Source organism: Camelus ferus, chromosome 16 (genome assembly GCF_009834535.1).
Source record: "Camelus ferus isolate YT-003-E chromosome 16, BCGSAC_Cfer_1.0, whole genome shotgun sequence".
Classification (NCBI taxonomy): domain Eukaryota; kingdom Metazoa; phylum Chordata; class Mammalia; order Artiodactyla; family Camelidae; genus Camelus; species Camelus ferus.
This window is the reverse complement of record NC_045711.1, coordinates 34421641-34436732: the sequence shown is the minus strand read 5'-3', so window position 1 is coordinate 34436732 and position 15092 is coordinate 34421641. Positions and strand designations below refer to the sequence as shown.

The 15092-nt window shown below is 46.2% G+C and overlaps 1 protein-coding gene across 20 annotated transcripts in view; it reads left to right on the top strand.

The window, feature by feature from the left end:
* MAPT (microtubule associated protein tau) overlaps positions 1 to 15092 on the top strand; it is a 102788-nt gene that overhangs the window by 39252 nt on the left and 48444 nt on the right. For all 20 annotated transcript variants that reach the window (XM_032457175.1, XM_032457173.1, XM_032457170.1 and 17 more), the window contains exon 2: positions 14019 to 14138. In XM_032457175.1, the coding sequence (XP_032313066.1) occupies positions 14036 to 14138 (103 nt within the window). In that variant the 5' untranslated portion in view covers positions 14019 to 14035. The remainder of the gene's footprint in view (positions 1 to 14018; positions 14139 to 15092) is intronic.

Below are 15092 nucleotides of genomic sequence, written 5' to 3'. Positions count from 1 at the left end.
GGGCTCCGGGCCCTGAGAAGCTGTTCAGTCTGAAAATACAAACAGGACACAGAAAGGTTTGGCTAAAATGATGGGTGATACGGTGGTCGTGGTAATAACCACAGCTGGCGCTTTCATCGCGTTTACTGGGAGCCAGCGATGGTTCTAAGAAATTGCCATATATTAACTCGTTTAATCCTCACATTTTACGGACGAGGCATTGTAGTCTCTGAGAGGTTGAGTGACTCACCCAAGGTCACCCAGCTAGTAAGTGGCAGATCCGGAGTGGAACCCAGGCAGCCTAGCCCAAACATGTGCTCGACACACACCCTTGAACGGCAGCGTCATTAACTCTGGCCCTGATGCTGTGTGGGCTCCTCTGTCAAAGGGGGAGTTCGGGCACGGTGTGCTTGACCTGCTGTGGCATTTCTTTCATGCGTTCAAAGGACACTATTTATGTTCCGTCCTTCCAGCCATGCTGCGTTCCGGCTGCTCTTTACTGAGGGACAACTGCTGATTAGAGACGTTCTCCGCCGACCTCCTCTCCCCCGCGTTCAGGGTGTGTCCTCAGACTCAAAAAATAGAAATGAAAGCACCCTAAAAACTACCTTCCTCCCTTCCTCATTTCCTCTTTCCTCTATTTCTTTCTTGTTGTTCCAGCTAATGAAACATCGTGGTCAAAAGAGCCAATTTCTAGTCATTTCATGTGGCCTCTCAAACTCCCGCCTCCCTTGCTGCCGAGACTTTGGTCCCTCCCCACATTACCTACCCTGTCTTCTCCAAGCTCTGGGCATCAGCACTGGGAGGGATGGGGAGCAGAGACCACCCAGTTCTTCCCCAACACTTACCTTCACTCCATCACTTCCAAGACCCTCCCGGAAGGACCCCCTCATTTCTCCTCTCCACGGACTGGCCCAGAGCTGCCTCTGGCCTCTTCACGCTGTTACTCCCCCTCCTTCAGGGCAGAAGCACAGACAAAGGCTCTTGTATTGTCCCCTGATTTTCTCTCTTCAGGTTAAGCCTCCTGGTCCCCATCCTCAGATATCTTCTCCTTGCTCAGAACCTGCATGTCATGACAACAGTACCGAACATCAATCCAGAACATCACATTCACTAAAGTGCTCTCTCTTACATGTATTTTTCTCCAGTGACCCTCATAGCCATCCTGTGACACAGGTGTCCTCATGCCCATGTTTCAAATGAAGAATCTGTGGTTCAGAGAGGGCAAGTGACTTGGCCCAGCACCAACCAGCCAGTGAGTGGTCCCTACTAAGCCGTGAACCCAGGGCTTGGACTCCATACAAGGTGTCCTTTCTCCCTAAATCCATGGAGAGGTCTGAACCGGGCACAAGGGTCCCTCAGGAAGATTCGGAGCCAGTAACTACAGCTTCGAAGCTACGGGCTCACAGGGTCCAGCCATTCCTTCAACTCCCAAGGCTGGACTTGGTGCATTCCACGGGAGGAGTTGGGGCCGAGCAGCCTCTCAGTGCACCAGTCAGGGTAGATGCAAATATGGCATCCTTAGATCATGAGAACCTGCTGTATGGAAAAGTCCCAAGTCCAAGGGGAAGCAAAGCAAGGGACCCTCCAGGCTCACCTTTGGGCCTGGGGTGGAAGGGACAGGATGGAGGGTGCCTCCCAGCCCCTGCTGTGAGGGCAAGGCGGTGCAGTGTTCTCACAGGGCCTCGAGAGGGGACAGCCTAAGTGCTATTCATCAGTCCTGGGAACGGTTAATGAAGGGGGAGCAGGTGCTTCCGAGAACGCATAATGCTCTTTGGCAAATGGGCCAAGGTGCCTCTCAGAGGCCTCCCAGCACCCAAGGTGCTGCTAAGGCCCATTCGTCACCCGATACAGCCATGTCCTCACGTCCGTGACATCACTCCACTCGGCCTTCACTCCCAGTAACTTCCCATCCCTAAGCTGAGCTTTCCAGCAAATCATCACACTGCAGACTCTGTCCTCAGCTCTGGCATTATCTCTAGGTCCACTTGAGATCCCTCAGCCTCTCTGTGCCTCATTTTCGCCAAAATGCAAAATGGAGCTAAGATGACCCATGCACCTCACAGAGGTGTGGTTGGGATGGCTCCTCCTACATCAGGGCTTTGGAGTGGGGCTTCGTGATTTGTGGGTGAAGGTCTGCAAAGACTTACCCTGTGTCAAACGGGAGGCTAGGACTGCAGATTCAAAGCCATGCATGTGTCCTCCTTCAGCCTGGGCTACTGAGCATCAATGCATAAAATGGAGATAATAAGATAATGACATTCCCTGCTTCACATAGATTGTTGTGAGGATTAAATGGGATAAAATGCGTAAACAGTGCCTAGCTATAGAAATATTTATTCTTATTAAGGGAAGGTTATAGATGGCTAAAAAAGGCGCGGGGAGTGGATTTTAAGAGCCCTTCTCCAGCACTTTTTAAGTGTATCTTGTGTTGGGTTGTGGACCACTTGCTGCCTGTTAGAGCTGGAAGGCAGAGACGTGACAGCAAAGCTAGAAATTATATCCATTGAAGATCAACCAGAAATTAAGGTAAAGCTTATTAACACCAGCATACTTACTAAGCAAATAAAGTAGGCTACAGAACAAGTGGCATAATATGGTCTCATTTAGGGAAAATTATATGTGTGCATAGGAGAGGTGTTTGCAAGGACATTCCCTGGAATGTTAACACTGGTTATTTTGCTTTCTTCTTTTCACATTTTTGTATTTGACTTTTAAATAATGACTATGAATCACTTTTATAAAACAATAAATTCTCTCTCTCTCTAAGGATTAAGAATGGTTTGCCAAAGAAAAGAAAAGTAATTTTTTTGCTCTGGTTTTCCCAGCTTTGACATCAGAAGAGACTCCTTTTTATCCGTTTGGTGCTCTGAGCTCAGGGGATTCATCTCAGATAGAATTAAAGTGGTGACCAGCACGTTGGCGGTCCCTGAAGGGGACAGAGGCTCAGCAGCCCTCCTCCACCACCCACCAGGGGTGTCACATGACAGCACTGTCCTTGTTGAAGGCTAACTGATCAGAAACTTACCAGCAAGGGGACTGGAGGGAAAGCTACTGCAGTCCTTAAAACAAAGGCCACCCAAGCTCATTGGGTCACCCTAACAGATGCTACAGCACTATTTGGCTGTACCAGCAGTTGCAAAGGAGGTGAAAAAAATAAAACAGAAACCTTGAGCTTAAAACCAGAATTATCCTCTCCGACACAGTCTGTGGATTTTCTTAGTGGTGGACATCAGCCAGCTGACATCAGCCATGACACATCGCATGTGCACGGCAGCACCACCTCCCCCCAAAGCAGCCTTCATTCATGCTTTCATATAATTGTTGATTGTTCTCTTTGGATCCAGGCCCAGTATTATTCCAGTTTCTTTTCATCAACCTGTCTTTCTTCTCTGTGGGTTCCTTTATCCTCTCTCCACTTAATTTGGCAGTTCTGCTTGAAATCTGGGTAGCATCATCATCATTATTATTCAGGTTTGGTTCTAGAACATTCTGTGGTTCACTGTGATGGGATATGAACACAAGCTCATACTCTGTAGAGCTCATCCGAGGTTTTGCCATGCCGTCTTCCCTCCAGCAAGTCTTCAGAGAACTTCCGTTTGCCTGCCTCCACGCTAGGTACCTCCTGTGGGGGGCAGGAGAGAAGAAAGGCAACACAAAAGGGGGTGCAGCTCCCCAGACACTCCCAGCTGGGACCAGCTGTTAGTGAAGAGCATCTGAAGCATCAGAGTTGCCACGAGCCAGCTTCAAGGGGGTATTTCCTTGAACCCCATAGGCTCTTTCTGTTCCTTTAGGTACAGTTGGCTCGCTGCTTCCTGAGTACAGGGATTTCCTAAAGACCTTGGGCCAAGACTTCACCTCAGCCCAGGAAACTAGTATGCCTGCCCTTTCACTAATCTTTATATCTTAAAGTGAAAAAGCTGGACCAAAACCATTAAGGAATAGAGTGTAAATACAAAGAAAGTTTCCAAAGGAAACAAAAGCTTTTGCTCAGTTGAGCAGGTCCTGATGTTCCTAAAACAGTTATCTCAATCACTGTGTTGATTTAATCATTGTTGTCAGTTGGCTTTACAAGATCGGAATCTGGTGCCAGGCTTCTCGGGCTTTGAACCCTGACTCTATTACATGTCTACTGTGCAACCTTGGGCAAGTTACTCAACCTCTCTGTGCCTCAGTTTCCCCATCTGAAAAAGCAGACCTAAAAATAGAGGTAATTGTGTGAATTAAATGAGTCAATACCTGGAAATGCTTGAAACATGGCCCCTGTCATTATGAGGAATTCTGTTTTCCACCCGACCACCCTGGCAAATTTGTGATGGTGTAAAAAATGGGAGGAGAGCAAAAGGGAAGAAGGAATGCAGGAGCCAAAAATAACCTTGGAGAACAAAGTTCATTTTAAGATTATTTTTAGGTTTATCTCCACTTGATCTTCAGCCATCTGAGAGAGCCATTTAGGGTGTTTGTTTTTTTAATAACAGCTTTATTGAGATACATCACATGACATAAAATTCGCCCTTTAAAGTATACAATTCAGTGACTTAAGTGTATTCACAAAGTTGTGCAATATCACTCCTCTATAATCCCAGTTTGCGTTTTTAACCTGAGGTGGGGGTCTAAGGGCGATCGTCCTTTTTTTGGATGGAGCCAGCCGGCCTGGTGGCGATGATTCCGCTGAGTCACGGCGGCGGCCGGGAGCCCGCGGTGGTGCCTCCGGGAGAGGCTGGCCGGCGGCTGGGCTGCAGCGAGCGAGCACCCCGCCCTGGCGTCTGCTGCCCCCTAGCGAGGGCTGCGGCTCCGCTCGAAACAGCCCCTCTGTGCTGTCCAGGGAGGTGGGCTTTCAGACCGTTTGATTGAGACACAGAAAGCTGATCCTGGGCGTGTACTGCATGAGCAGTGCGTCCTGCTTGGAGCGTGATAAGCCAGGGAGCGGGACCAGCCCCTGACGCGGGCTTCCCCTTACATCCTCGGCTTTAACTCCATCCAGCCGGGACAGGGTCATTCCCCTAGGTCCTGGAGGGGAGAAAGGGAGTATGTTCTTAAACTCATCAGTGGATACGTGGATGAACAAAATGCGGTGTATACATACAGTGAATTATTATTCAGGGAGTGAAGCACTGACACATACTACAACACGAATGAATCCTGAAAACATTACGCTAAGGGAAAGAAACCAGTCACAAAAGGGCATGTATTAGATGATTCCATTTATTTGAAATCTCCCAAATTGGAAAATCCATAGAGACATAAAGTAGATTAGAAATGGGCAGGGGGAGGGAGGAGGAGGATGGGGCGAAACTGCTCAATGGGCAGGGGGTTTCTTTCTGGGGTGATGAAGATGTTTTGGAACTAGATAGAGGTGATGGTTGCATAACTCTGTCCATGTACTAAATGCCACAGAATCAGAAAAAATAAATTAAAAAGACTAGGTGGCAGCAGCCACGGTTTGATTCAGGGGGTTCCTCCCTCCCTGTGCCCTCACCTGCTTCCCTCTCCTGTCTCTCCTTTATCCCGTCACCACCTGCACTGTCCTCTTTGTTCCATCTGTCTCTCCCTTTCAGCCCTGCAGACACTTTTCCCCCTTTTCGTGCCTCATCCCCACCCAGCCATCAGCAAGGGGCTCTGGGTCTAGGGGTGTGATTCCTGTAGGACAGGGCACCGTGAACAACTTGACAAGCCCCTTCCCCTCACTGGTCTCCATTTACCAGCCACGAAATGATAGGGACAGGCTCCAGGATCCTCTAGTTCTCATTTTCTTTTGTCAGGGGGCAGTGCTTTTCCAAGGGTCCCTAAAAAGAGACCCATTCTTAGGAGGAGGGCATACTCAGTGGTAGAGGGCGTGCCTAGTGTGCATGAGGTCCTGGGTTCATTCCCCAGTACCTCCATTAAAAATAACAAATACATAAACTTAACTATTCCCCCAAACAAAAAACAAACAAAAAAATTTTTAAAGCGACCCGTTCTCATTTCCAGGTTTAACACAACTTTTTGTGCCACTTCTAAAATGTCTTCCTTGCCTGCCACCCCACTGCCTCTAGGTCAGTGCCCAGGAAGTCAGGAGGTAGGAAATCCAAGAGAAAGAGAAGGCGATTGGCTGATTTAGAAGAATAAGAAAGCAAAGCACAGCCTTAGGAAAACAGCTCTTGTGTGTTTATTTTCCTGTCTGTGTGTCTCTCTTAGATTATAGGGATCGTGGGGTGATGACCACGTCTAGTCTGGGCTGTGTACCCACCTCAGGGCTATGCTTATTTTTGTGTTTTTCAGTCTGCTGTCTTTGCGTGAAAGTCTTCGGGCAGGGACGTGTGGCTGTGCCATTTGTCAGTGGGTTTACATGTTCTTTGTCCAGTTCTTCCAGAGAAATCACCCTGCCCTTGGCTCTCATAGAGGAAGACCTCAGGGGTCAGAGATGGGTGGGAAAGGAAGGAGGCGGGGCTGAGAGTGCAGACCCTTGGCTGGGATGCCAGGAACCCCGTCTCTCAGCCAGGCCTGGGCTAGAGACTCCTGCTGTGTTGGGACTGACCCTCCCGGGACTCCCCAGCCAGAGGACACACAGGCCTCATTGATGCACTGAGAATAAAACATCAGAGCAGGAAGGGAGCTCAGGGGTCACCAAGGGACATCTTGTGGATGAAGGAAGTTGAGAGAAGTGACTTGGTCACACAGCTGTGGAATATGAATCCTGGACAGTCCTTGCTCCACACCCCAGAACTGTGCCCCCATGTAGAATTGGGGAATGTTTGATGGGGCATCAGGACACAGGCTCTGCGCCCTGGCATCAGCTCTTCCTGGCTGTGTGACCTTGGGCAGGTTACCTGCCAGATTCCTCACCTGTCCGTAAGTGACCCAGGCAGGTCCCACCCGATGGAACTTGCGTTCTCAGGCTCAATCAGTGCTTGTCCTAAGACTCAGCGGAAGAGTTACTTTGTTTTGCTCTCAGAGAACATCCTCCTCTGGGTTCTATTTTCTGCTTAGGTCGAGTAGACTCTCAGAGATGCTCCAGAACTCGGACCTGACTTTCTTAACGTGGCCTGTAAAACATTAGCATGGGCATGGGCCTGGCCCAGAGGGAGAGACAGCTCTGGTGGCCTCATTGAATCAGGAGGTCCATGAACCTAAGGGCATTTGCTGTCCAGGGATTGGTGGGAGCAGGGGTGGGGAGACCCCCTGTTTAGACAATTCTTCCCATGCACCCATGCATTCCACTTTTTTTCCCAAAGGAAAATATTGGCACTTGAGATGCACACGGTTTATTTATTTTGCATAGTGAATAGTAGCCTATGTTTTTAAGGATGATTTCATTTCTCCGGAGTCCCCTATAATTCGTTCAGCTTCCTATTAGTGCCTCTGACTTTCTCCAGCCCTGCAGCGGTGCTGGTAGTAGGGAAGGGGCGATCATTAGAAGCCAGGGCATTGAGACCCACTACCTCATTGTCTGCTCAGCGGGGCTGAGCGAGGAAGCCTGGAAGCCCAAGGGCTTATACTGTGGATGTAGTCCCTAGGCCCCAGAACAGTGCTGGGGCACTGCCCACAGCCCTGGAATGACCCTTAGTTCTCCTGCTACTGACTTGAAACCTCTGGAAACCTCTGGAAGCAACTGAAGAAAACCCAACATAAAAATCTACACTGAGAATATGGGACCACAATGTACAAGGATTCTTGCTAAGACTGTTAGCTAAGAATGGTTTTTACATTTTCAAATGGTGGGGGAAAAAAACAGAAACAAAAGAAAATATTTCATGGTGCATGAAAATTATATGCAACTCAGATTTCATTGTCCATAAATGAAGCTTCATTGGAACACAGCTGTGTTCATTCATTCACATATCTTATAATCAGTGCCTGCTCTGCGGCAGCAGCCGAGGTGAGCAGTTATAACAGAAGGCATGGCTCACAAAGCCTGAAATATTTATTACTATCTGGCCCTTTACAGAAAAAAAAAATGCTGACCCTTGACCTGAAACTAAAGTGGAATACTGTTCCATTGTAGATCTATTTTTTTTAAATATCCATAAAAAATTTTAAATTATAATGGAAATCAAGAGGAATAGCAGAAGTGTTCATTGACAGATAAATGGATAAAGAAAATGTGGTGTATATATATGTGTATATATATAATGAATATTACTCAGCCATAAAAAAGAATGAAATAATGCCATTTGCAGCAGCATGGATGGACTAGAGATTACATATTAAGTGATGTAAGTCAGAGAAAGATATCATATGATATCACTTATACGTGGAATCTAAGGAAAAAAAGACACAAATGAAGTCATTTACAAACTGGAAATAGACTCACAAACATAGAAAACAAACTATGGTTATCAAAGGGGAAGGGAGTTGGGGGCAGGGATAAATAGGGATTTGGGATTAACATAAACACACTGCCATATATAAAACAGATAAACAACAGAAAAAATACTGTACAGCACAGGGAACTGTATTCAGTATCTTGTAATAATGAATAGTGGAGGAGGATCTGAAAAAAATACGTATAACTGAATCACTTTGCTGTGCACCTGAAACTAACACAACATTGTAAATCAACTATACATCAATAAAAATAGAAAATGCACCCCCCCAAAAAAAAACAGAGGAATTACAGAATGTATTTTCTACAGCAAATCAATCACCAGTTAGTTAAAATTCAATGGGAGGAATTCTTCTTTTGAGCAGGGATCTTATAAAGACAGAACCCTTGTTAACCAGCTTCCTTTGTCCCTAATAATGTTCCTTTGACTGTGTTACCCTTTCCCATTTTCCCAGCCATCCAAGCCCTCACCTCTAGTGTAATTCTGGATTCTGATCGTTCTCCCTGACCCCAGCCCAATTTTGAAGCCCAGTCTAATATTGTGTAAAGGATAGTACTTGGGTCGGATTATTTCTCTCCAGACCTCTGCCTCCACTCTGGTTCTGGCTTTGTCACTGTATGCCTGGACCAGTGCAATCAGCTCCCTGCCTGCCATCCTTTCTTATCCATCCAATTGGCCCTGCCGACTGCTGCCAAAGTGACCTTAGGGTGCCTCTTTAATGCTGCCCTGCTTGTGCCTCTAAACAAAGTCCAAACTGGCCACTTTGCCCACCTCCGGACTTATCAAGTGAGAAGCAGCCACCATGTCACGTGGGTCACCCCATTCATCCCTGACGTGGTGGTTGGGCACATGGGCAGGGAAGGAACCATGGCAGCCATAGCACAAGCAGCCTCTCTGAGCTGGACACAAGCCAGGGGTGGTGGGAACCACCTCTGAGGATACAGTGTAAGTCCTAAGGGAAAGCGGTTCACTTGGCACAAATACTACATCGACTTTCATCGATGCTGAATTTGCCTGTTAAGTACCGTCTAGACACATCTGAGATCACTAAGGTCTGCTTGGTTTAGTTCTTCCTGTCTTGAGCCTGGTCTGCCAGCTGGTGCATTTTACTGTCCTCGCTTTGTGCAAAGGAATGAGCTGGCAGATGGGGACATGCATGCTCAGGCGGTGGGGAAGCTCAGCAGGAGGGCTGGGGCAGCAGCACTAAGTTATCGGAAGAAGAGAACTTTAATCAGCGAGCCTGTCTTTTCAGGGCATCACTAGAGGGTGAGCTTTGGGATATGCATGACGTATTGGTGAGCTACAGCGCCTGTGGGTCCCTGGCCTCTCATCCCTCCCAGGCTGCTTTGAAAGAACTGCTTTCTCCAAAAGCTGTGATTTTAAAATATGAGCAACCACTGGACTAGGGGCAAACTGACTTCAAGAGTAGAGATAAGTGTAGAATGCACCCCCACCCCACATTCTTTTCATGCAAAATTCATTTTCTCTCGGTCTCTGCCAGCTTCTTTTCACAAGTTCACTGAGTGAGATTTTCTGCTAAGGGGTCACATCTGTCTGATAAAAAGAAGCCTAGAAAATGGTTCTCCCATTCATGTTCCAGAGACCTGGGGGGGAATCCATTGCAGCTTTAGGGCTCCAGCCATAATCATCTCTGCTTGGAAACCCAAAGCCCTTACTAGTAAATCATCACGCGTGATGAGGGGGAGGGTCCCACTCACAAAGGCAATGCAAAGGATGAGGAGACATGGAGAGTGGCCTCAGCAAGATTAGAAAAGACAGGGGAAAAAGAGAGAGACAAAAAAAAAGTCCTCAGCAAGATGCAGGACTGCATCCCCCAATCCACCCCAAGAGATTTGGAAACAAGAACAAATGGGAAAACTTACCTTGCTCTTGGAGGGGGTACTAAATATTGTGAAGAGAGCCATTTTTTATCATTTTGGCACATCACCCAATTCTAGCCAAAATCCTAGTGGAATTTTGAGAAATTGAGAAAAAAAAAAGCCCTAAACAGCACCTGGAAGAGAAAAACGTACAAGAAAGTCAAACAATTTTGAAAAAAGAAAGTGAGAGTGTCTAAGCTCACCTAGAGAATAAGGCTGGAGATCCAAAGCTTAAATCAGGGGAGTCTAGGACCAAAATTGACAGGTGAATGGAGCAGACTAGATGGTTCATTCACCTGGGAAAAGAAGGAAGACTGTTCAATGAATAGGGCTGGGCCCACTGGTTTAGCTGTTGTATTTGGTAGAAAATTGGGAGAAATCTTTTGGATTCCCACATCGTATCATACACCTAAATAAATTTTAGATGAATTAATAAATTTAATACAAAGAATTAGATCACTAAAAACATAGTAGAAAATATCAATGATCTTTATGTGCCATAGAGTAATGGAATAATCACAAAGGAACATAGATTTGACCATATAAAAGTTAAAACCTGCCAGTAAAGTGTCAGAAACTAAAATAAAGGGCAACTGACTGGAGAAGCTGTCGGCTACAAATGTGATGAAGGGTTAGTATTACTCATAGGTTAAGAGCTCACTTCAATCATCACTGAGATGTGAACAGAGAAGCAAAGGATATATATAAATGGGCGTTTTATAAAAGAAAAAGCCAATGCATCAGATTTTTACTACACTTCCATCCACCATGTTCCAGGTGGGAAAACTTGGTCATTGAAAGGAATCTATCAAATCTACAAAACAAAATTACAGAACTCATGAAACGTCTTAGTGTTCACTAAAACCTCAGCTGCAGGTTGAACCTGAGTTGGCTGGCCTGTCTCACCTGGGCCAGGTGTAGAGTCTCCAGTCAGTTTGGGAGGCCTTGAGCTTCTGGGCTGATTGCGCCGCTCCCGGGTGGGGCTCCTGGTGAGTCAGCAGACAAGGTGATGCATGGACCTTTTCCAGGGATGAGCAGTTGGGCAGTGACCAGGGACATCCTGAAAGAGGCTTCATCAGGAAGCAGTGAGGGAGGCGTTGGGGAGGTGGGTGAGGAGCAGTAGTTGAGTCCTTGCATAATAGAACTGGTTCCTCTTAGAACAGGGGTTCTTATGTTTGGGAACTTTAGAAGGGAAACCAACCATCAGCATGTAGGGTAGAGAATATCACCACCAAATTCTAAGCCTTGATGGATGAATAGGGACTTCGAGCTTCCCAAGATGAAGTCTTGCTCATCCTTGAGGAGATGCCAAAGGTTTGGAGATGCTCGGCCTTGGATGCCTCTCCCAAGATCTCCTTGAGGGACAAGGGCCCCAGTCAGAATGAAAAGGCACCCCTTCTCTGTATGTAGCAGCTGCCTAAGTGGGGCCAGCCAGGCCACCACTCTCTGTTTCACCCAGAAGAGCTCTCACTGACCTATTCTTAGAACACTCCTAAGCCATCCCAGCTTCTTAGCCTACACTGTGGATGGAGAAGAGAACTCAGGCACCCACGCCAGCATGTCCTGCCTAGAAGGGAGGGGAATGGAGCTGGACGTGAGCATGCCAGTGCCCAGCTGGTACAAACAGCGCCAGAAGTCTGGCTGTCCTACCGCCAGTGTCAGTCTGCAAAGTGTTACGTGGAGGGTCTGACCCAGGTGGTCCCTCCCACCCTGTAGCCCACCATTTATATGACTTGCCCAACACCTTTCAGAGGTGAGACTGTGGATTTTAGAACATTCTGCAATTCACAGTGCACTTAGACAATGCGTGACATCAGGTGTGCCCTCCACACCTCGCCCATGGCAGACATTATTCAGTGATCACAGACACCAGAGAGCTAGACGCAGAGGAGGCAGGACGGAGAAAGGCCCCTGTCCTCTCCTCTCCAGTTTGTGTTACCAGTTCTCCCCCAACAGCTCGCCCATGGCCACTGAAAAACAGCTCACAAAATGAAAACAGAAACATAAGAGGATAACTATTAACAAATTATAAAGGAAAATTAGAGATTTAAAGTGAAGAATGCAAACAAAATTAGAATAAAGGTAAGAATATAAATGGAAGGCAATGAAGAAGGGAAGATGGCAACCCAAACTTTAAAAATAAAAATTAAAGACTAAATTTATGTTAAAATTATTAAAAATTATAAAAGCTGCAATTATAAGAAGAAAAGTTCAACAAAAACAAAAGCACCCTAAGAGGTTAGAAAGATAGAAACTAACAGGGAAGTATATTTTAAAGGGATTTCAAAAGTTTAAAAATGACTCAGTGATACTCGGGACAACTTTTATAACTCTTCTGTAAGACTAAAATTATCTCCAAAAAATTAAAATGTTAATTAAGTGAAATGTTAACATGAATCTGGAGTGAAAATTCAAAGTAAAAATAATAAAACAATGTAAGGATTTAAATAAATACATGTAAAATAAATCAATAAATATATGTTTATTTAGATATGTTTTATTACGTATGTAATAATACATATGTGTATTTATTATGCCTTTATATCTTTATATAAACATGTAGTAAGTCAAATAAATATGTATAAAATAAGTCAAAACATAGCTTAGAATTTATTTTATTTTATTTTAATTTTTTTAATAGCCTTACATTTTACTTATTATTTAATTACTTTATTTTGGTGGGGGGAGGTAACTAGGTTTATTTATTTTCAGAGGAGTTCCTAGGGATTGAACCCAGGACCTCATGCATGCTAAGCAAGCACTCTGCCACTTGAGCTATACCCTCCCCACAAAACATAGCTGAGATTTTAAAAGGGTAAGAAATAGAAACCAAGATCAAAAGTTATAAAAGTTTAGAGGGGGAAGTAAAAGCAACTATAACAGGGGAGTTTCAAAGATAAGAAAAAATATAAAGTAGGAAATAAGTAATATGAGATAAAGAGATAGTTTTTTTTTAAAGATATCAAAGTAAAAGACAGGAGACTCAAATGACAGAGATAAATATGTAAACTATGGAATAATCCAAAGTACCCTGAATGAACCAGAGCAAATGGCCTCCTCAAAAGCTCAGAAATTCAGTTACGAGTTATTTTTAAAATAAAGGATTGAAAATTCTCAGTAAAGAGGAGGGCAAAGTACAGTTAAATGGTCATTCCTGGTGGGCTCTGTTGAGCTGAAGCCGCGATTGGGCTGGGGCCTGGGGAAGAGGTGGGGGGAGCCGGTACCTACTGCTCTTCAGCTCCAAAATCTCACCCCTGACTGGGCCCTGTTAGGGACTTGGCCTAGCCCTGGGAATGCACACCCGAGGGTCCTGGTGGGGGCCCGTGAAGTAAGTGGAAGCCCCGCCCTGCCCCCCGGGAGGCCACCCTACTCAGTGCTGGGCAGTCAGGACAGCCGGGTCAAGAGCTGATTCCACTGCACAGCCGCGTGTGATTAAACAGTCTCCTTGCTTCTCTACACCTCCTTTTCCTCACCAGCAGTGCCTGGCTGATGCCGTCCCTCTCCATAAAGAAACCATCAAACATCAAAAAGTCAGCAGCATTGACTTTTTAGCGGTGAGGAAAGAGCACCGGGCATAATAACAAGTCAGGTTTACTGAACCTGCCCACCTCATGGTTTTGAATATGAACTGATGTGATCTGGGTGAATTAAAAGTGCACGTACATGTTAATAACACTTCGGCTGAGATACACCCCCGAGGATGAGGTTGGGCATCTGGTTGCTGAGGAGGGGAGAGGAGAGGTGGAAATCTGTCTGCCATGAACTGGGCAGGTGGCACCTCTCTCTCCCTGCCCCCCCAGCGCTTAGCCTCAGCTCAGCACCCCAGCCCTCACCTCCCATCTTCATTCTCCAGGTAAGCCTTGAACTGGGATGGCTGAGCCCCGCCAGGAGTTCAACGTAATGGAAGATCAAGCTCAGGGGGACTACACCCTGCTGCAAGACCACGAGGGTGATGTGGACCATGGCCTGAAAGGTTAGTGCACCGCCATGTGTAACAGGCCCAGGCGCCTTGGGGATCACGGCCAACCCGATTGCTTTGGAAAGGGCTAGCAGGAAGGGTTTGCATCCTGCTTTCTAAAGGCGTTTTAAATACTTTATTCTGTTAGATTGTCAATAGAGTTGAAGCCTCATTAATTTGAATGAGCCAACAGAACTCAAAGAGTGAGGCTTATTTGAAAATCCTCCTTTCCAAAGGAGAGTTCACCACATGCAAGGATGTAATGTGACGAAGACTGTAAGGGGTGCATCGGTCTAATTCATACAGGAGAGCTCTCTTGAGTCTTTAGCCATACCTGTTAGTCTATAAATCAACAGGATTCATTAGCATGCAAAATATGTGACCTTTATACATTATTGGGGGAGGGTAATTAGGTTTATTTATTTTTGGAGGAGGTACTGGGGATTGAATCCAAGACCTCATGCGTGCTAAGCATGTGCTCTACCACTTGAGCTATACCCCACTATATACATTATTTTTCTGTCTCCCTTAATAGGCCTGTCTGGCCCCTATTTGGCGAGAGTTGATTAGCTCTGAGATTCCTACTGCATCTACATTAATAAACCACATCAGATTCTAAATATTCTATAGTACAGTGTTTTAGTCAAATTGGCCTGGCCTCCTCCCTTCCCCTTCATTTCACTGTCTGAGCACCAAGTTCAGGGACCCCAAGGAGCACACAGAGCCCTCTCTCCAGCTCCGAATGCCAGTCTCTGAGTCTCTGCCAGGAGCACCAAGCTGGCCCTTGAGGTGCTGAGTTGGGCTGTGAGAGGCTCTTCTCCCCATGGTGTCACTGGTGGCCAGTGCAGTCCTGGTGTGAAAAAGACTAGGTTCCTGTCCTCCAGACCCACTTCTAAGGAGGCAGCATGGCAGCCTACTTTTCTAATGCTAAAAATAATAAAACACTTTGCAGCATGGGGGGGTGGGATG